The following is a 23263-nucleotide window of genomic DNA, read 5'->3' as shown; positions in this document are numbered from 1 at the left end:
AGAGAGTTTTATACTGTATTGTCCCAGTTCAGTTTCCTAAATGTGTGCTAAAAGAAATCAAATTGGTCTAAATAACACTGAAAAAACTGTTAATAAAATGCATTGCCATGTATCCCGTTCTTGTTTGATGTAAATTAGTTCAATATAATGTCAAAAGAAAATAAATGTATGACTCAAAAATGCCAGCCACATTTCATCCAACAGAATAGGAATCAAGTGATATATATTAGTGGTAATGATAATTAATATGGCCCTATTATCATAGTAATTGCATATCTTAATGAACCTGGTAATACATTTACCTTGTAAGAGCCTGATTATTGGACTGGTTTTGACGTTTGATTACAAAGGTGACTGCAGGATTTTAAACAAAGTCTCAGAATGAGTTTATTTAAATTTTTGATTCCCACTCTCCTTCCAGATCTTGTGTATATAAACATGGCATTGTCATCATCATCATCATCATCATCGTCATCGTCAGACCCAATTTCTCCTTCAACTTCATCAGAATTGGAACTAGCTGTATCATCATTCTCACTGTCACTGTCATCAGATGACAAATCACTCTCACTTTCTTTAGATTAATAATAGTGGCATCTTACAGCCTCAACTTTGTCTATTTTGTGCATTCCTGCCACAGCTGGAATTCCATAGTTGGAAAGGTACTTATCAAGTTCTTTCACTTTCAATTTGGAAATGTCACCGTTTCTGACAAGCGCATCCCAGTCATATTCTTCAATTTTTTTATTTATCTTTATATTTACAAGTAATAGTATATTCATGCAAAGTTGAAAAGTATGTGCAAAAACTTATTTTACTTTTTCTCTGTTAACTCAGCTTGTGAGATATTGTCTTCTGTTTCACATGTAGCAGACGTTGCCAATATGCTAATTTTAGGAAATATTTAGAATGTGTTATTAAAAGTTTATGTTGAAAATTATAGTCATATCTATAGGATGAAAAAATACCTTGCACAGAAGTTTTTGATACTTGTCAAGTATGTTTTAGTGCAGGTGCATCTTTTACATTTTGATGGCAGGCTGAGATGAACCTTTTCCAACTCTTTTTTTTAACTTCCAAGAGCTGCAAATGTAAAATGTTGTCTGTCATATTTGTCTGTCATTTAATACTAGTAAGAATTTACATGAAAAAGTTACATATCATTGTGATAACCACAAACCAAAACACAGTCATGTCACAAAGAATATTTTCAGTACAATGTAAAGGTAATTTCACACATTAAATGAACCAAATTTCAGTAGATAGTAGTGTACATGAAAGACACTGGTATTTTCAGACAAAAAACAATCTGTACCACTCAATTCGCCCATTTCAATTTATCATTACATTAACAGTTTATTAAAAGAAAATTAAAATTTGACTATTTTTGTTTTTCATTTTACTGACTTGTGAGCAACTGTTGTTTGTAGCTGTTGTTGTTGTTGTTGTTGTTGTTGTTGTTGTTGTTGTTGTTGATGATGATGATGATGATGATGATGATGATGATGATGATGATGATGATGATGATGATGATGATGATGATGAAAAAGGAAGACCAACATTTTAAAAGCTTATTTTTCCATGTTTGAAAAGTCATGATGTGAATTTATTTTCAGGTACCCCCCCCCCCCTACAACCCATAATATTTTTTCAGGTACCCCCCACACACTATCCATATATTTTCAAGTCCCCCCCCCCCCCCCTAACAAGTTTTTGTGAAAGCAGTCTAACAGCAATCACTACGAGACATGTACAGATAATTCAGCTGTTTCCGGTGCCAGTCAGCATGCAGCAGTGTCACCTTCATTCATAATTGAATACAGTTGAATTGTTTATCATATTTGACGTTAGCACTCCTTCACTCCAGGTAAAAGTGGAAATAAACAAACAATGTTCTCGTCTTGGTTCCATCATAGACCCTCAACCAACGCATCGGGGCATGTAATATTTCATAGATTGTTGTTTTCCTGGTCTACATACTAGATATAACAACCTTTTGACTATATATTATATGTAAGGAAAAACACCAAGGAATATATAGTCAAAAGGTTGTAGTCTGTAGATGAAATATTACACGCCCCTATGGTTCCATCTGTCATCAAAGTCGTTGTCGATATACTAGTATAGTGGCACCTTTCACCTAGCCACTTTTAAATATTAACTTAAATATATATGCACTTCCCCTCTAGTCAGAACACGATTGTACAAGTAACAATACAATGGCAATAAAAGATCGACCGACCGTACCATGAAAGGAATAGTCGAAATTCTCATGGTCTTCAGTGGAAGGAGAACAATACTAGATCAAACCATTTGAATGTGGGTAAGCACTAAATCAACGGTATAAATTTCAACACGTTACCATTGTATATATCTACATCAATGATAGACAGGAACGGAAACAGCATGTGTACACAGATAAAACGTGGATAATGACTTTTATCAGCCAGCCAAACATTCAAATTAAAGCATACGTTATTCTCACATTGGTTTCGTACCGCGGCCCCGTTTACGACTGAACGATAGCTACCCCTATAAAAGAGTGTAAGTACAATGAAAGCGTGTGAGGCTAGGTACTGTGACTATAATGTAAGAAGTCCTGTGACAGACTTCTGAGTACTGTGACTATGCGTAGAATATCCTGTGACTTCCACCAAATGATGTCACTTATTGTGCTCTATGTACATATTAACCGTTCGCCTTCACTGACATAAGCCACAAGCTTGGAGAAATGGATGCGTCGAAGTTAACAACTCGCAGTATTAACCAACTTATGCCGACATATGTCGTTGGTGACTTTCACGGTGTAACCTATGGGGTTAACCTGTCGGACAACACAAATGACACATCGGGTAATGCGACAGAGGGGGTGAAAATAGACCCGACATTGATAGCTATTAAGAAGGGCAATGACATTATGACAATGTGTGTACTTGTTATAATCATGGTAGGAATGGGTTGTTCCATCGTACCACGCGATCTTCTCAAACCGCTTAAGAGACCGATCACTATCCTGTTATGCTTCTTTGCCCAGTTCGGCATTATGCCCCTCCTAGCATTCGCAATCTGTCACGCAACACAACCCACGTCAGCGCAGTCACTGGGAACATTGGTAATAGCATCAGCACCGGGGGGACCAGCGGCAAATCTTTTCACCCTTATCACAGCAGGAGATATTCCACTCAGGTTAGTATAGTCTGTAGCTTTCATAGCATTGCTGATGATGTGTCTGAAAATTATCGTCAGTGAATTCAGACTGAACAATGAACAAATCATTGGCTTTCCTCATGGTTGTGTGCAATGTTTAGGGCAGTTCATTAAGATTTATATACGGTGCAATCGTCAGTAGTAGTCAGTAGTAGTGAATGCAGACGATACCACATTACTATGCTTTTGAATGTTTACGTAATATTTCCTAACAATTTATGCGTGTCACGTTTATCATGTTTATGGTAGACTGTCGACAGTCGTTCGTGCCTTTTTTGCTACGTTCGTCGCCTCGCTCCGTAGCACTGAATACTAATGTGTACTGATTGAACTGCGAGTGCCGAAGTCACGAACTGTGCACTCGCAGTTCAATCAGTACGCGATTGTAAAATTGCTCCGGATCGGAGCGAGGTGACGACTGCAGTTTTAGGTAAAAACGTGGCAAAAGAGGCACGAACGACTGTTGATAGTCTACGTTTATGGATAATATACTCAGTACAACTTTAATGCATAGACCCTACTTAGGATCTTTGTTTAAGGGAACTGTAATCACCTGTCGAGGTTCTAAAAAGACTTGCGAAATGTTTGACGTTTTGTTTACGTGACTAAAGTGACCTTATTCTCCAATGCTGTGAACTACTGTATGCCTTGCTACATACGCTGAAAGCGTGTGTCCGATGACAATCTGCATATTCGAGCCTTGTTATTGTTATATGTCAAACAAAAGACAGTCGGGGGAAAGTAAATAGCGCCCTCATGACAATGAACCCTTCATCTATCAAAACAACATTAACATGTATAGCTAAATATAGACGTATTACAGTATTATCGTTTCCAATATACGCTTTAATCATAGACCCTGGGTGGAGGGTCTATGCCACGTTTCGGTGAAAAAAACAATATATGCATTATCATGGACAACAAAAATGTAAAGCGAATCGACAAGTACGTATTATTGGTCCAACCTATAGTGGTCTGAGGTCCAACAAATAAAAATAAGCCATCACACTGTCGTCATACAAGTATTCTTGGTTGGGACGATGTGTTTATTAGCCGAATCTCAGACCACTAAAAGAATTCTGTTAATAGTGGTCTGAGGCCAAATGAAACCGATTCTTATATAGGTATTTTTGTAAAAGTGATTGTTAACGTTTATAGTACTAGTACTAGTTTATAGTACTGAAGTTGATTGATTCTGCCACTGACCTATCGGTAACCAGTAAGAAAATAATGAAAATATAGTCGCAGCCAACGGGCAGATTGTGGTTTTCATTAATAATGAATAATGATGTTTCGGATGGTTTTGATAGAATCGTCCCTCATAAAATGTTTGGAGGAGGGTAGTTGTTCTTATGTGCCATCCCACTGGTGGTGAAGGATATCTGTCTTCCATCCCTCCCACTTGGTTTCAAATTGCCCGCCAACCCACTGCCAACCCAATACTATAATGTGAACGGATTTACCAACTCCCCACCAGGAAAACGTTTGTGCTTTCCCCCATACCCCACAATTCCATGCCCCCCCCCCCCCCTCATCCACTTTATCAAAATCAGGACTACCCCGCCGTAATTCTTCCTTGTTTATACCCCTCCCGCTACCGATCGAAAAAATCGCCGGGCCATTGAAAAATTCCGTAAGAACAAGAACAGCTTCGTTGACTGGACCTGTAAATATGTGGTGAAGTTTGTATAACAAGTAGTGTAGACCGGCAAAGGAAATAGGAGGTGTGAAAGATATTAGAAGCACGTTTGGAGTGATACCCACATAGGAATACATAGCAGTCGGTAAATTTAAAGTCATGAAACAGGGTCACTGCACGATGTGTACATTGTAATTAATCTGGATGCCAACGTGGTCTGTCAGTGTAGGTGTAAATAGTAACGATTCCGGGGACTAGACTATTACATGTAATAGACTCGGGAGAGAACTTTAGATGTGTCTAGTCTCAGACAGTAGTAGTCTGAGGACAGGAGAGAACTTTAGACGTGTCTCAGACCAGAGTAGTTGTCTGAGGAGATGTGAAACTGAGCATTTATGAGCATATTTCTGCAAGTTCATCATTCATGAATGAAAACTAGAATACATGAACTTGAGATTACAGTAAACAGATAATGTCTAGATCAAGTAGATAGTACGAGTAGGCCTAGTCTTGCTGCTCGACGTTCGGGCTTTCTTCCGATACAATAAGCGAACGAAGTTCGCAGTGAGGGCTTGCCCGAACTCAGATGTTCCATCCTCGATAGCGATGTTTGGTCATGTGTCGTAAATTGTATCGGAAGAACATCTGAGGTCTAGCAGATAGACTATAGTAGGCCAAGCTGGTAGTATCTCTTACTTGTCTGTGCTCTTGGTGAATGATATCACTGCCTCGAGTCACCGCGAACCGCGAACTAAACAATGTAAATCAATGCACGTTTACGTTTATAAATCTCGTGTTAATGATCCTAACTATCTTGTAGTGTGTTAGGGTACGGACGAGGGGTGTATTCTAACACCGGGGTTATACGTTGACACGGCAGACTTAATCCGGGGCAGAGTATACTGGGCTTGGATGGCACTATCATGTAGTTATTGACAAAACAGGGTAAATATATTCAAAATGGAGTTTAATAGCATCTAGACAGTGAAAGATAGGGGGAAGAGCTTGAGAAGGGAATATGTACACCTCTCATGGGGGGGGGGGTCCAAGGGGGTCTCCCCCTAGAAGCGCTGTGAAGGTTTTTTACTCTTGAAGCCCATTTTTAGGCTATTCAGGCACTTTCAGGCAATAACCTCCAAGTTTTACAAGACACCATCAAGTATCAGAAGTTATTATTTATATGTTACATACTTACATAGAGTTGAAATATGTTCGTAACCATTATAGTAAATGTCAGCACATCTAATGGTAGTATCATTGGTAAGGGAGATTTGGAGTTTTAAGGCAATTTTTTGACTGTCTTTGCAAACATTTCACATCTTTAAAAGACAATATCGTATCATATCATCTCAAATTAGCATAGGGTGAAAATATTTAAGAAAACTTTAATACCATTATAACATTAAAAAGGTTCGTACGTCTGATTGTTGTTTGAATGCATGAGTGACCGGGGGGGGGGGCAGAACCGGAGGATTTTTGGTTCTGTTAATGCAAGTTTTAGCACAACTGAACTGATAAGGTTCAGTAGTGCTATAGGCATCGCCAAGTGTCTGTCTGTCTGTCTGTCTGTCTGTCTGTCTGTCTGTCTGTCTGTCTGTCTGTCTGTCTGTCTGTCTATGTGTCTGTGTGTCAGTGTGTGTGTGTGTGTGTGTGTGTCTCTCTCTCTCTCTCTCTCTCTCTCTCTCTCTCTCTCTCTCTCTCTCTCTCTCTCTCTCTCTCTCTCTCTCTCTCTGTTTGTGTGTGTAAACTGTTAGACCGATTGCTTTGATATTTGGTGGCCATGTTACTTTGGATGTCTAGTTGGGAAATTGTTCAAATGAAAATGATCGCATCAGAGATGTGCGTTTTGGGTAAAATATGTGATTTTTGGTCACAAAACTAAAACTCAAAAACTACTGGGCAGATTGGCCTGAAATTTGGTGGGAACGTTCTTAGTGGTAAGTGAATTAAGATTTGTTCATGACATGATGATTCCGTTAGTAATATGCAAATTAGGTCTAAAATGTGTCTTTTTGGTCAAAAATCTTTAATTCCACAACTAAGAACAAGCAGATTGGGTTGAAATTTAATGGGGATGTATCTTGGGGCGTATAGATGAAGAAATATTAAGCATATAATGATCTCATCTGTAATATGATTTTTGGTCACAAATTTATATCTCAAATAGTACTGGATCAACATGTGGATAAACATTTTTTTAAACTGTACAGTTGTGCTACAACGCCATTGCATTGGTGCTATTTTTAGATTATTCATAGCCTTTTAGGTAATATTTCACAGCTTTGAAAGTTTTCGAAGATTAAAGTAAATGTAAGTTTTAAATGAGTTAACATTTTGATTAACTCCTTTTATAAACTATCTCTGAAGAATACCCTTACGAAACCTTCAAGATCACTTTTGCCATAACAGTGAAGCATTGATTGTGAAACAGCCAAGCATTTACATGACATGATATGTAACTAGTGTGGTAGCTAGGTAATACATGTATATGTATAGAGTAGAGGTATGGCTTGAACTTTTCCGTGAAGTAATATTAAAGAATTGATGTAAGAAATATTAAAGAAGGGACAATAATATATTATACATGTACCGGTCAGTTCAGACAAGGCTATATTGTAGAAAAGGGTTTTCTTCTTCCACCAGGATCCAAAACACTCCCCCCCCCCACCATCCACAATTTTTAAAACAACATGACCCCCCCCCCCCTTACTGGCAATGTCAAAAACCGGGTGACCCCCCCGGCCGAAGAAACTGTCCGGTCCCTTACGTACCCAATGTACTCCACTTACTATCCCTATATATCTAGACTGGTGATATATAGTTAATGGAGTATACATTGAGTATACGTGATACGGTGCCAGTCAGGACCTAGACTACCCCCTATTTTCTGGGAGATTTCAAAAACTTACCAATACCACGGACAATAATGCAATAATATGTAACCTGTGCTACCGTAGTAAAGTTACTGTTAAAATTATATCAGACTTCTGTTATTATGTTAAATGTGCATAATACGCACAGTCGTTCGGCGATCCCTCGATGTTTTAGTTATAATTATATATCAACAAGGTTGTCTGACTCTTGAGTTGGAAATGGATTGGGCGTGACGGGGAGTAGGCGTAATATGATGGAGGTCAAAGGTCATAGTGTGGTATCAGCTGTTTGTCAATACCTCAGGCCACTAAACATGTGGTCTGAGTCAGTACTTAGAGACGGGATTGTTTACACATTGTATGTGCTTTATTTAGTAACACATTAAAATATTTTATCATAACAAATATCGAAGCACGCCATTTCAAGGTCCTTTGTACTATTCGTGTTTAGTACGCGTTTACGATGGTAGTATGGCCATGGAATATCATGGTATGACCTACATCATAAAAATGTTCACATAATATTACATAATATATCGCAAGGACCAGGGTAGTTTCCATGTTTTAGTTTGAAATGACTTGGCTGTGAAGGTAATACATCATCCATACACGATTGAGTGGTCACGTGATACGACCTAAATGTAAGTGTATGTACATTATAAACGACATTGACATGTTTTTCCCATCATTAAAGATAATAAAGATACATCATGTGTGTTTACAATTTGACGTCAAAACAAAACACTAAAGGGTATATATGGTGTAAGCTGTCATTGTATAAAACACCATTGTCTAGAATTCTAAACTGGTACAATGTATTACGTATTAAAAACTTTATCACACTTCTCCAGTCTAGTCAAGATGGTTGTTCAAACACATTATATCTGTGCTTCCCCCAACCGTGTTCATATAAACACGATGATGTCGTCACGTCCCCACGTGATTTTAGTTTAAACAGACTGGAGGTGGAGTCCTGGTTGGACATTTGCATATCAGTGCAGTCCTAGAAACGTTAGAAAGGTCAAAAACGTTTCTGAATCAAATGAATATTAATGAGCGATGACTACAGCCTGTCAGTTTGTGATGGATTACTACTGACATGTGCCCTTTGCGCTTTATTTACTACAGGGGATCACCACAATTTAACACCTTTCGTAACCTTCTTTACTAGACTGGAGACTCGTGTAATGAAGTTTTTAATACGTAATACACTGTACCAGTTTAGAATTCTAGACTAAAACACCAAGGGTCTATTGTCATTGTATAAAACACCAAGAATCTATATTTTTGGTGTACGTTGTCACTGTATAAAACACAGGGGTAAGTATCATTACAATAGATTGTTGTTTTCTTAAGGGGAATATCAGACGAATCGCGATACTACAAATGTTGAATATACGTTCTACTAGAAGAGATAACTGTCCAAATGGTAGGGGAACTTGAGTGTTACATATTCAAGTCAAAACATTGTTATATTTGGCCCGAAGACAACGAAGACAGCAATCAAAGAAATACTACACGGCCCTATGGTATAAAGTCTACATTCATTACATCGTTTATCTGCTATCACGTCACACGTCATGTTCATACTTGTATCAGTCCCTTAAATATTGGTAGCATTTAAAATTTGGATATGGCACAAGTGCCTACATCTTACGGTTACGTGTTCATGGGAAACAAGAACACAAAAAGGGTAACAAACACACACACACACACACACACACACACACACACATAAACAAAGAAACATTCACACACACACACACACACACACACACACACACACACACACACACATACATACATACATACATACATACATACATACATACATTGGCCATTGACCCAAAATACAAATGCAATCTTACATAAACAAAACATTGTCACAGTTCCATTAAATTATTTTCTTCTGTCCCGATTCTTAATATAATGAGAGATACAGGCCGCAAGTCTCTGTAAGATTTTGGTAGTTTGACAAAAAAGTTAATGTGTATCAGTATTAATGATAAACTTGGGTAGATTTTACAGGAGACACGTGACGTCACATCGTTTTAGGGTATGACACAATGTAATGTGTATCATTAAGTCTGTCAATTCATACAGTGCAATGTATATAATTAAGTCTGTCAATTCATACACTGCAATGTATATAATTAAGTCTGTCAATTCATACAATGCAATGTATATTATTAAGTCTGTCAATTCATACAATGCAATGTATATTATTAAGTCTGTCAATTCATACAAAGCAATGTATATAATTAAGTCTGTCAATTCATACAATGCAGCAATGTATATTATTAAGTCTGTCAATTCATACAATGCAATGTATATTATTAAGTCTGTCAATTCATTCAAAGCAATGTATATCGTTAAGTCTGTCAATTCATACAATGCAATGTATATTATTAAGTCTGTCAATTCAGACAATGCAATGTATATCATTAAGTCTGCCAATTCATACAATGCAATGTATATTATTAAGTCTGTCAATTCATTCAAAGCAATTAATGTATATCGTTAAGTCTGTCAATTCATACAATGCAATGTATATCATTAAGTCTGTCAATTCAGACAATGCAATGTATATCGTTAAGTCTGTCAATTCATTCAATGCAATGTATATCATTAAGTCTGTCAATTCAGACAATGCAATGTATATTATTAAGTCTGTCAATTCAGACAATGCAATGTATATTATTAAGTCTGTCAATTCAGACAATGCAATGTATATCATTAAGTCTGCCAATTCAGACAATGCAATATATATCATTTAGTCTGTCAATTCAGACAATATGGTAATAGTTACGTATACAGAATATGTTTTGAGACAACTTAGTTTTCTTTTTTACATTTGATAACCATTTACTACAGTTTATTTTCATTATACTTTTTGTTTCTATTCCAAACAACTATTAATCATCTGTATATGTTTTTTTTCGACAGTTTGTGTTTGACACCAGTTTCAACTTTATTATCCATGGGCTTCCTACCACTGTGTATGTATGTATACACCAGAAGTTGGACTGATTCAGGCGTCGTAATACCTTTTGAAAACATTGCAATAGCATTGGCTATGGTGATAATACCACCTATATTGGGTATGATTATACGACGGATAAACCTCAAACTATCCATGATGGTCGGGAAGGTATGTATGTATGTATGTATGTATGTATGTATGTATGTATGTATGTATGTATGTATGTATGTATGTATGTATGTATGTATGTATGTGTGTGTGTGTGTGTGTGTGTGTGTGTGTGTGTGTGTGTGTGCGCGCGCGCGCGTATGTATGTATGTATGTATGTATGTATGTATGTATGTATGTATGTATGAATGACGGATGGATGAACGTGTGCGTATATTTTATGCTGCATTATACGTGTGCATGCATGCATCTGTCTGTCTGCGTGTCTGTTTGTCTGTCTGTCTTTCTGTCTGTGTCTGTGTGGGGTGGGTGGATACGTCGATGGATGGATGGATTCATATGTTGTAAGGTTTTGTCAATATCATTTTAATTCCCGCCTAAACGCCTCTCCATTATTTTCAAGTTTAAAGTAAGTTGTGTTATTCTATTGTGAATCTTACAGATTGCCGGCATCATTGGTATGTTAGGAATCATTGGAAACCTGGTATTAATGTGTTTTATTAACCCAAGATTGTTGATCAGTTCATGGCAGGGATATTTCCTGGCTATCATCATACCACTTGTTGGTTATGGAAGTTGTTATCTTCTATGTCTGTTATTTAAACGTCCAAGGAAACAAGCCAACACAGCTGCATTTAACTGCTGTATGAAGAACGTACCTGTCGCCATAACATTGATATCACTTTCCTACTCACATACTGAATTTGCAGAAATAATCATGGTACCGTTACTTTACGGTATTTTCAGTTTTCTAATTTCGTCGTGTTTATCCATCGTCATCAAACGACGGTGTCAGCCAAGTGAAGACGTCAAACACAGAATCGACAGTTTTGATGAGGATGCTGAAGACGAAGTGGAATTGATATTTGAGTTTATTACGGTACTTTGAGAAGGTGACGTTGCCAAGAAAGTGTTCTCATTTCGACCTTCAGGGGGTGATATTTACAAAACAAAACCCCGAATTTCAAGTTGGGTTACAAGCCAAGACTTTTCCGTATTCAACAATGTGGGTTCAGTTATCAAAATGTTGATGTTTGTTTTTATACCTTGTGGTGTCCTATGACCTATGACATCATGGCAGTACACCATACTTTTCAATCACATTCACTTGAAATGAGTCATACACCATATCATTCAACAAGCCCTTTCATTGGATTATTCTTCAGATGTTTATGGCGGGCCTAGGATTAGCATGTAGTTGGGTTCACTGACTTGTCGATGATTAATATAGTTCAAACTAATAGTCACGTGATGTAATCTGAAAGTAATTGCCACACGTATACATTATGTACCTGAATTGTGCAAATACAACCTATTATACACTGTGGTATATGAGTATGAAATGCAACACATGCTTGTTTAGAGTGGAGAAGGTTTTCTTGTCTTGCATTATACAGGAACAAAATAACTCATATAATACAACATACTAGTCCTAGGCTTACAGCTGTTACAAGGACCATGAACAGTTTGAAAGCATTACAAATATCAACGCCTTATCTCAATATCATGACACATGTGAATGTCATAACTATCTTACAGGTGTTACTGACAAACTGTACAGATAAGATGGCAGGCTAACAATACACGTATCTAGCATGTGCTATATAAGCTAGTATATTGTGAGTACATTTCTCCGTTGAAATGACAATCAACTGACGTTTGGTTTTATTATTGCTAGCCTAAATGACACGATTGTTGTTAATAATTATCCATACCGATGATGCCTAGAAGTACTGGTTATGTTGTTAGTCGCCAACCTATTTATAGTCTGGATGTCAACGTGGTATTGAATCATCTATATTGTAAAGAAAGATAGTACTAGACTAGCCTAACTTATTCAAAGCCCCACAGTAATATATGTATACACACTGAGATAGTAACATTTATAACCCAAAGTGAGGTCATAGAGCGTAAGTGTACATATCTAAAGGAGCGTAAAGGAGCCTTCGGTATTTACAGGGGTGTGGGCCGGAGGAAATCACACATGGTCATGACTCTTCCCCCATTCTCCATTTGTAACCATAACTGTTATTATATGTAGATATTTTAAGAACCTTCACGGACAGTGTGAGTGATAAGGTGAGATGGTACACTCAATAACATGCATCGTTTAATTGAACAATTTTCTTACAATATATGTATTTGTACTTTGGCATGTAAAGTACTCGTAAAAATAAATGTTGAGTGCTCATCTCACTTTTACATCTCAAAACACACAACAAATTGACATTCATTGAATCTTCAATTTGGTCACAAAACTACGGATTGTAAAATGTGACCCTCATTATAATGCAAAATATGACCCTCCCCAAGAACATGTTTGTAAAATGTGACTCCCCACTGATTCCTCCAACCCCTGTAAATACTGAAGGCTCCCTAAGTATATATATATATATATATATATATATATATATATCCCTGTGTGTATGTCCTGTACAAACAACGTCTATTGTTCAAGGGTCTCTGTACTACCTGACTCCTATTATGCAAATCAGTACTAGTAATCATAAATAGATTGTTTACTAGACGATAAAGTGTGCCTTAGAGTGTTCAATTGTCCTGCACTGAAATAATTACAGTCGGTGCAACCATACATTAACAAGCCAACAATTAAAACTAAACAATGCACTGAGGAGAGTTAGTTCAACGTCTTAGTACGTCAAATAATTATATTACCTGAAATTGACATTTTCGAAAAAAACTTCACTGACCGTTACCACAAGATTTCATGCTAAATAGGGAAGTAACAGAACAACTTTTACAGACAACTTATTTCAGAACATAGTAAATTTGCATGTAGATTGGCCCAGTATACCGAGAGACGTTAAACAAGCAACAAGTAAGACTGACATCAAAATACTAAACGTACCAAGCCTTACATTTGTTGAATATCTTGATGTGTATTTAGATTAATATTGATCATTACGGCTTTATATAGTCAACAAACGAATTTCTGGTAAACCAATTATTGAATAGTGTATTTACACATTTACACTTACGAAATCAAGGTAACTCTGATCATAGTTTATCGTTGAATAACCTTATATTATTAACTTTTTTCAGTGTTATATTAGAAACTTTGTGGTTTTAGTTAACCGCCAAACACGAAGATTTGATATTTCATTATGTTTGTAGATATAAGTTTTGTAATATTTCTTGAATATCTTTCCAAATATTAATACAGTGACGTTTATAGGCAAAGTGATTTCTTCACACCTTCATTCAAAATTCCAATGTTGGTGCTTATCTTCAAATGTCATTGCCAATCTATAAGGTTCTTTTTAGTGAAAGAAACTTTTCAAGAACTATTGTATGTGTATGTTAGACATTGGGATGCGAGTTGACTGAAGGGGGAACCTAAGTTTTAACATTTGACGATGAGGCGTGTCAACATTTCATTTCTGTGGTGGTGTTACTTAGTTTACAGATTCTTTGTTCAACCGGTTTATGAAGGACTGACTTCTACCCATTTAATTTAGCTATAGTTTCCTTGAATATTAACAGAGAATTCAAATATGGTGCTAACAGTATTATTTCCACGGGTGTCTTTTTCGTCTTGTTGAAGATCATGTTAACGCGGAATGCGTCGTAGCGGGCGCTCTACATTGTAAATCGAACTTTAATCATTCTTGACAGAACCATATACCATATACATATTTATGTGGTTTATATTTACAATCGTGATTTGGGACAATTTATATGGTATTTTTTTCAATAAATATAAAAATGCTAAAACTACTACATTGTTTTTGTATGTGTTTTTATTCTTAGTGTTGAGTTCGATGTGATGCTGACGTCGACATTGAAGTCACATTTGTAAGTCAATATGTACGGTTCCTCCTATCACTAGTATACGTGGTCATTGTCTTATATTGCTTGCATGATTCGTGGTGTTATTCACAGCAAATGCACCGTCTTCCAAATATAATGTTGTACATGTAAAGGCCATTTCTGAAAGGAGCGAAAAGAGAATGTGTATATTATGCACCCACAAAGAAACACCTCCTACGACCCGTGCCATAGGTGAACCGAAAGCTCTGCCAGTGGAGATTCGCTAGTCGTCAGATCACTCCGATCATAGAAACACCTACCTCCACGCTCTGATCCACCGAAAGAAGCCAACTTTTATAGTTGACCTTGTAAACTATGCTAAACTCTGTTCTTTCCATATTTACATACATAATGCCGAACCTTTACGTGTATGCTAAAAACCACTAATGGGTCAACCACTGCATTAATAGTTCGTACCTGTAGACAAAAGTGCTGACACACTGCCAGAACCTAACATATAGCTTGGAAAGGTTTAACCTCTCGTGAACCGTGAATCCGGTCTTCCTACCATTGACATTTTTCAGTGTTTACGTTATTGTCTTTTCTAGACTGAACATGTAAGATACGTCGTATTGTTCATTGTATCACGCTTCTACAAGTCAAGTGAATCGAGTATCTTCTAGGTGTGGCTTGGCATGACATACGTACACAGACTAAGTCATTCTAAGACCATTGTAACACATCATAACGTCATCACTTATTAGGGCTTTCAGGTTTAGAGTCGTAAACATAAACGATCTAAACTCAAAATAAGGGAGTCGTCATTATTTACGACGGGGGGGGGAGGAGTATCCGAAGGAATTTGGGGTCACTGGAAAATTCCACACTCAAAGGGGGCGAGTGTTACTGCAAAGAAATGGGGGAAAGACAGAGAAATTTTGCGAAATATTTCATTTTAATATGATAAACACAGAATAAAATGGAAATATTTGAAGTCTGCATTCTCTGGAACATTTCTATTCTACACTGTGCAGGTATGGATGGACTGTTAGATTTTTGAATGAAATACAAACTGCATTAAGCGGTAAGGGTGACTTCTCATTCATTACTCGACCGATCCAAATTTTCAGCCCCGACATCAGACAAAAAATTACTTTCACCCGGTCTTAATATTGAAGCATTCAGGTGATATTGCGATGGGGTAAATATTATGTAGTGACGGACTTTCCAGGATAAAATTTGAATTAATGTTTACTTCCAAACACAGAATGCAAAACTAGATATTTGGCTTTAGTTAGAAAGTCTATCAAACAAGCCAGTGTATAACGAACGGTGGCACAAGGTTGGGGACAACATCTTAACGACAACAGAGTAAATTTGAAACAAATATCCATTATAACTACGCCATCAACTGCAGTTTATTGAGTACACACTGAGTTCAGGAAAACATAGAACGCATAACTGTACTTGAATACAGACTCTGTATTTTAATAACATACGGATATTTCTCAGCTACGTTGTTTATGTATTAAATTTTCATTTTAAAATCATCGTTCACTTTCAGAAACATTCAATCAAAATATCGGTAGACGACAGCTTCACTTCAAGTAAGCTTTATTTCACAGCCATACTATATGCCTGAAGATTGTGTCATATTATCATATTGCATATATTGTTATAAATTATGTTGTACATGTATGCCCAGTAATAGTTCATATCCGAACTTGATTTCTACATAGAATACTAGGCTTGGAAAACCAGTCGGCCAATATTTCACCATCAGACGACATTGCAGTTTCACCACACATTTCTTTGCTTGTGGTAGTTGTCGCTAAATTTCGATTTTTAGCTATAGCGGGCGCTATTGCTATTCATGGCACAGTCAAGCGTTGGCATAGTCTCGCTGCCAGACTCGTGACTATCGTCCCTAAGCGTTGTATGCCGAGCGGCTTAGCCGCGAGAAGAGAGGGAGTTGTCCCGACAATTCCCTCTCTTCTCGCGGCTAAGCCGCTCGGCATACATAAAAAGATTAGGGACGGTAGTCACGAGTCTGGCAGCGAGACTAGTGTTGGCAATACAACACATCTAATGACAGCTATTCGAAATATTCATTTGATGATTTGATTTCGTTTCCTCTATTAAGCAACCCTATATAATCATCAGCTATGAAACCAATCAGACTTTGGTGACAACACTGGTGGATTCATTTATATATGATGAACGAATTGAAATGATTCTATCACCGTAGTGTGTGTATTAGTGTTCTTAATAATGTCAATATATGTTGTTCAACGGTGTTGTTGCTGCTGCTGTTTCTCTTTAGTAGTAGTTTTATTTAATTTAAACAACTGTAGTCACCACAGTTTGATAAGAAATAGACACTCCTGAAATCGAGTGGCTAAGCTCAATTAGTTTTCTCAAAACTATTTTCTCGTCTCTCCCCCACAACTTTAAATTGTTTGCTTTTTTGGATGTTAATGTCTACTTGTTACTGGTATGTTTATCTCTTTTGTGGGAAATTAATTTCTATCAATTCCATTCCATTCCATTCCATTCCATTCCATTCCATCCCATCCCATCCCATCCCATCCGCAAGTACTGACATCGTTCTACTGTGTCGGCGTATAGCTGTTGTAGACAGTACTAAAGGAAACACCTGTCGTGAAATTATCCAGTATAAGAACAATAAAAGACTTTCATAGATATCCCTTTCTCCACAGTTTGAACGACATTTTGGGTAGCTTGATATTTTAGTATTCAGGTTAGCTCTATGCTTTTGATTTTAATGTGGCTTTATAGGGAGTAGTTGAAATCATGAAAATGGGTAGACTAAGGACATCCTTGATAGCAGGTGATAACACTGTACACGTCAATTCGTTAGCATACTACTCTGCAGCTGTGGGCTTTACTTGATTATTACTTTCTGCACCAACCATTTTGAAATCTTAATTGTATAATGTATATACAGTCGAGTTATACAAATCTAACGAATACAAAACACCCCAAAACCCCGGAGGTTTGGTAACATTGAGTAAAGTGTATGTGTGGTGTGTAGGAGGGGAGGGAGGGGTAACATCGAACACAGTGTATGTGTGATGTGCAGGAGGCGAGGGAGGGGTAACATCGAGTACAGTGTATGAGTGGTGTGTAGGAGGTGAGGGAGGGAGTAACACCGAGTACAGTGTATGTATGTTTGGGAATTGGAGGAGGAGAGGAGAGGGACATTCATACAGACAAACTGAAGGCATCGCGAACTGCCGACCACGAGCTCGGATTGACTGCTTGGAGTCAAAGGAATTCACGTATGAATACATTCAGTATGGCTTTGTAAATCCGATTAGTTGAGTTGGGGGTGGGGGGGGGGGGGTCTTACAAATGTCATAACCAAGGCACACACATTATATATTTATCATTGTGCAGGAGTAATCTTAACGGAAGTGTAATACATGGGTTCTATTCACTAATGAAATCATCAATATATCTTTACTCCAAAGCTAATTAGCCCACCTATTAGTAGCATGAGGTGTGTTAGTTTCCCGACCTCAGACAAGGTGCAAATTAAAAAAGCTCACTATTATCCGACCTGGGAATATTTCAAATTATAAATTATAGTACAAAAATGACAGCATATAATTGTTATTACTCATCCTTCGTCACATACATTACCATGACGACAACTGGATCTGTTGAAATTAATTTGTTAGATATAATGAGTTAGTCCTAATATCATACATCCTGAACAGTGATAAACCACCTGTGGGTACTCAATATATTTGTGTCGCTGTACGTACAGTAAAATAAATGTGATGAATTGATTTTTGGATCCACACCCTAAAATCATCGTTACTGTACTGTTTTTGGATAAAACCAGCCCCTAGTTTAATAATATGCACAATGTCTGTTTATCGGTATTTTAACCATTTTCAGTGAATGCAGTGCTGGATACCTCATAGGGAAAAACTAATGTTCCAGTTGCAGCAAAAGCAGCTTTAAAACAGACGAACCTCGTATATTTATATCCAATGATGGTATGAACACACACACACACACACACACACACACACACACACACACACACACACACACACACACACACACACACCTGAATATATCTGATGTTATGGAACAGAACGACATACATACATACATACATACATACATACATACATACATACATACATACATACATACATACATACATACATACATACATACATACGTAAAGAACGAATGTATATGAATTATTTAACTGATTACTTTTGTTAGTCAATCGATTTTCTCAATTATTAGAGATATAATTTGACGAATGTGAAAATGGTCAAAGTTAGACTAAGATGTAACAAGACTCAGGTCACACCCGAAACTTACTCAGCCACGTATTGATATATTTTAAAAACAATATTTATGCATATGCATGGAATTATTTTTGTTTTGTTTTGCTTTACAATATAATAGTCTGATATCACTAGAAGAATAGTTCGAATAATCTGATAGTCTCGTGTCAACTAAAGGTATGTATTGTATTGTTTGTGATAATACAAACGGAAGGGTAACAATAGACAATTGTATGTGTCACTTACAAAAGATTCTCTAAAATAGAATAATACAAAGAGATGTAACGATATGTAAGAAATGTAGTTATTGTTGTATGAAAAATAGCAATACAATAGTATATGAGGGACGTCAAACCAATTTAAAACCGAACCTTTTGTCTTATGTTGGATATCGCCATGCTATTTACTTGAATTGAATACGATGCCTAGGGATAATACGATGTCTAGGGATAATACAGTCTGATTTAAGTCGTTATGTTGGTAGGCAACGAACTATTTCATATATATTTATAACCCTATCAGATTTCATACTGACAAATATTTGAAATTTCTGATAAAATGAAGAATTGGGGTCAATAATGTAATGGAATATAACTCACTCACAACGTATATTAGAAAATCAACCACTTTACCGTCCTTGTTATTAATTATAGCTATATTCTAGCATTCTAGCGTTATTACTCCTCCGTGATCAAGCATTATAAAAATCCCTCGAAGAGAGCAATTTCAATTCAGTGCTTGGGCTAAACATTCCAAGCAATCTGCAAATAAGTAATCACCTACATATTACAGTGATGTATTTGATTCACATGCTACCAAAGTGAAGTGCAATTCACAATAAATCAAGGTCTATTAAAATTTACTTATGTATGTTTTATGCATGGACGTTCCTCAAGTCAGGTCAATACAGAAAAATACCGAAATTCGTCATTGCAGCTGGTTAAGATATCACATTTTCCCCATCGGTTTTAAGAAAACAGAACGAGTCAGTTTTACTTGACTTACTTGAAAATAAGGTAAATAAAATATAAAGGAAACTGTACATTTGTCGTGATGGCAACTAATAGAACAATCTACGAGTAATGGTATAAAACAAAACCACCAACCGCAATGATTGCCATTAATTCGAGCGCAGAAACAAAGTGTTTACTACTGCGCATGCGTCATGATCTATGCTTTGCAAAACACGTCAAACCTTAAATACGCATTCATATTTAAATTATGTGTTCCTATTTACCAACTGGTAATTTGCATATCATACGTCACTTTAGTAGGGTGTATGGTATACAGGTATAGTAGTATTTTAACACACCATACGACTCGTAGTAAGGTAGTATTACCGAGAGTAAGGCTGTCTACGTGATTGACAACAGAACATGAGTAGTATACCCTACTCTCCATGGCTGTATAAATCGTAGCAAAACTATACACCCTACCAACAAGAGGACAATCAATACAACCTGAGATTTGGAGAACGCTTCATTGCTGCTGACGAAAATGGAGGGTGACGCGGAGGATGATGACCAAATTTGTGAGTATACGTATTACGGTAAAATTTTGTCGGAATGATTGATTTGTGGGAATGTTGTGTTGTATTTTGCTAAACTAAATCGTGTAGAAACCTTACCATGTACCAAAACTACTACTTTGCGAGGTGACACCTCCATAGTGTTTCGATCCATAGACCGGCCTTCGTCCACTGACATTCAGTGAAAGCGTTATTATACGTACGTACGAATGATATCACACCTGTCAATGTCTATACCGGGGGCACACACGTTATTTATAAAAAGCACGGTCTCTACGCCGTCTGCCTTTTAGACAAATAGCAAGCGATCAAACGTTTTACTATTTCAAGTCTCGTGATGTGAAAGATTGACACCTCGTTCACTTTGGAGATGGCCAGTGGCAGTATGTACAATCGTTACGTGTTTAAAATCATGAATATGCGTGTATCTACCTGTTGGTGCCGGGTATAATACATTGGTATATTGATTGATTAAAATCCTTCAATATGTAAATACATATTATCGTCACAATAGCTATGTGAAATGACAAACATGACAATCAATCCATTTCTATATATATATCCAAATTCAAATTCCATTATCTAACTCTGAAAAATGTGTGTCGTGTAATCTTCTATTTTTATTTTATTTTATCATGTCGACCTCTTTCCTAACAAATGCATGTAAGCTTAGACACATATTAGTCACAGAGCGTTGGCGAATTCATTCATATTCAACAGGAAACAAAGGCTTTTTAAAGCTTCTAGTGGTATATTTTCTATCTGATGACAAACGCACTCGTCCTGAATAATGTCTGTTGTAAATTCCGACTCTAAAGCCAGTTTTTTTTACGGTGCAATGTTTGTGGATTTCTGTCAACACCACAACTGGCATCGTACTGTTGCTATTGTGCGATCTTAAACGTAAATGTACACTGGATACCTATGTGTGCAATGACTATATACACAATTGGTAAATAAATGGACTCGTACGCCGTAGACATGATTCTTTTAGCATCCTGACAAACACGAATTGACGATATTCGGTGAAAAATGTACTAAAAGAGCCTTTATGTATATTGCCAAACATTATAATCATACATTCATATAAAGGTAACTCACCTGTTTATATATTGTACATTTACCTGTCATAATATTCCCAGGGGATACTACAGAAAATGAGTTACCGATCTGATTTCTATTTTTGATTACTTTACATTTGACGATATACTCAAGGTCCATGCTTCAGTAATTTCGTTAAATGCCGTTCATTATAATCTCATTAATTGCAACAATTGACGGTATGAATCAAAAGTGGTCAATCGATCTATAAAGAGATCTTATGTATTATTTCGACACCGAAGCACGTCTGTTGTACAGTACGGGTTACATTTTACTTGTTATAACTAAACTAGTTTTGAATATTCATTATTTTTATTTGTCCACTGTACATCATAATTAGCCAGTATTAGTTGATGTATACCATTTTGTTCTTTCTTTTAAGATTTGTAATTGTTTCCGAATTTAGTTAAATACTTCTCCGGATTTGAGTGATATGTATATTTTTGTTTTGTTTTGTTTTGTTTTGCTTTGTTGTTGTTGTTTTTTTTCTCTGAGGACAAAACTCGATTAGTTGTATCGTCAACTATTTTTGCTCTCATTAAAATAAAGTATTATTATTAGTAGTAGTGGTAGTAGTAGTAGTATGATTATATTATTTGTCCACTGTACATCATAACAATAATTTATTATTTTGACATAATGTTTGATATAACCAATCTAGTACGTCAAATTCTGTACACAGCTTTATTTCATCTTATCTATTTTTTTCGCTAATGACAAGTATTCCGTAGGGTACACATCTCATCTCAGTCTTGGTACTTTCCGACTTACGCCTCATTGCACAGATATCGAAATCGTCCTCAGAGAGTTCAGACCAGCTATGGCGTAAACTATTATCATGTTATCATCTTCCTAACATTATATACTTGTAACCGTGGTTACCATCTTCTTAACATTTTATACTAGTAACCGTGGTTACCATCTTCCTAACATTTTATACTTAGTAGCCGTGGTTACCATCTTCTTAACATTATATACTAGTTACCGTGGTTACCACCTTCCTAACATTTTATACTTAGTAGCCGTAGTTACCTGTTGTTAGCGTTAAAAGGACAAAAACGAAAATTAAGAAAAACTAAATCGAATGAATCGTCTCATAGTGATCTCAAGTTATCGATCGCGTCAGTACTAATTACTTGATTGATTAACCAACCAACCAACCAACCAACCAACCAAACAACCCATCCATTCATCCACCCTCCACCCATCCATCCATTCATCCACCCTCCATCCATTCATCCACCCTCCATCCATTCATCCATATCCACCCTCCATCCATTCATCCACCCTCCATCCATTCGTCCTCCACCCCCCCCCCACGCCGAATACACTGACCGGTCCCTCGGGTACGACGTTGGACTTAAAATGTCCATATATAAATGCAATTTAAGATCATTGTTTACAATTAACGAATGCGTAAGTTGATAACTAAATACATAAATAGATTGTGTGTTGTGTTCTTCATTTAAATGACAATAATGTCATTACTATTATTATCGTCAACTCCTTTTATTCAGCACACCAGCTTTTCATTGTATGTATCTAATTTCTATTATGATAACAAACTAAAAGGTCAGCAATTAATCCGACTTAGCACAAGTCTAATAAATTAACTTAGTCCATTGCACGATCGCATTCTTTTAACTTAATTCATTCCAC

General features: G+C 36.7%; 2 protein-coding genes across 3 annotated transcripts in view; both read left to right on the top strand.

Moving 5' to 3' along the window:
* The first annotated feature begins 2582 nt into the window (after nt 1-2582).
* Nucleotides 2583-13268, top strand: LOC144443482 (ileal sodium/bile acid cotransporter-like). Its single transcript, XM_078132971.1, has 3 exons — nt 2583-3186; nt 10666-10870; nt 11313-13268. The coding sequence occupies exons 1-3, from the start codon at nt 2732-2734 to the stop codon at nt 11757-11759; spliced, it is 1107 nt and encodes a 368-aa protein (XP_077989097.1). The 5' UTR covers nt 2583-2731; the 3' UTR covers nt 11760-13268.
* A 6993-nt stretch (nt 13269-20261) lies between these two features.
* LOC144443555 (uncharacterized) overlaps nt 20262-23263 on the top strand; it is a 67634-nt gene continuing 64632 nt past the window's right edge. For both annotated transcript variants that reach the window (XM_078133086.1, XM_078133085.1), the window contains exon 1: nt 20262-20506. In XM_078133086.1, the coding sequence (XP_077989212.1) occupies nt 20473-20506 (34 nt within the window). In that variant the 5' untranslated portion in view covers nt 20262-20472. The remainder of the gene's footprint in view (nt 20507-23263) is intronic.

The sequence above is a fragment of the Glandiceps talaboti genome, chromosome 12 (genome assembly GCF_964340395.1).
Source record: "Glandiceps talaboti chromosome 12, keGlaTala1.1, whole genome shotgun sequence".
Lineage (NCBI taxonomy): Eukaryota > Metazoa > Hemichordata > Enteropneusta > Spengelidae > Glandiceps > Glandiceps talaboti.
Note: the sequence above shows the minus strand (reverse complement) of the source record. Positions and strands in the feature narration are given on the sequence as shown.

What these genes read in the sequence shown, in the direction of transcription:
- LOC144443482 (XM_078132971.1), top strand. Translation starts at nt 2,732, where the DNA reads ATGGATGCGTCGAAGTTAACAACTCGCAGTATTAACCAACTTATGCCG. An exon ending in GCAGGAGATATTCCACTCAG is followed by an intron (nt 3,187 to 10,665) that starts GTTAGTATAGTC and finishes TTTTTTCGACAG; the next exon opens with TTTGTGTTTGACACCAGTTT. An exon ending in TATCCATGATGGTCGGGAAG is followed by an intron (nt 10,871 to 11,312) that starts GTATGTATGTAT and finishes TGAATCTTACAG; the next exon opens with ATTGCCGGCATCATTGGTAT.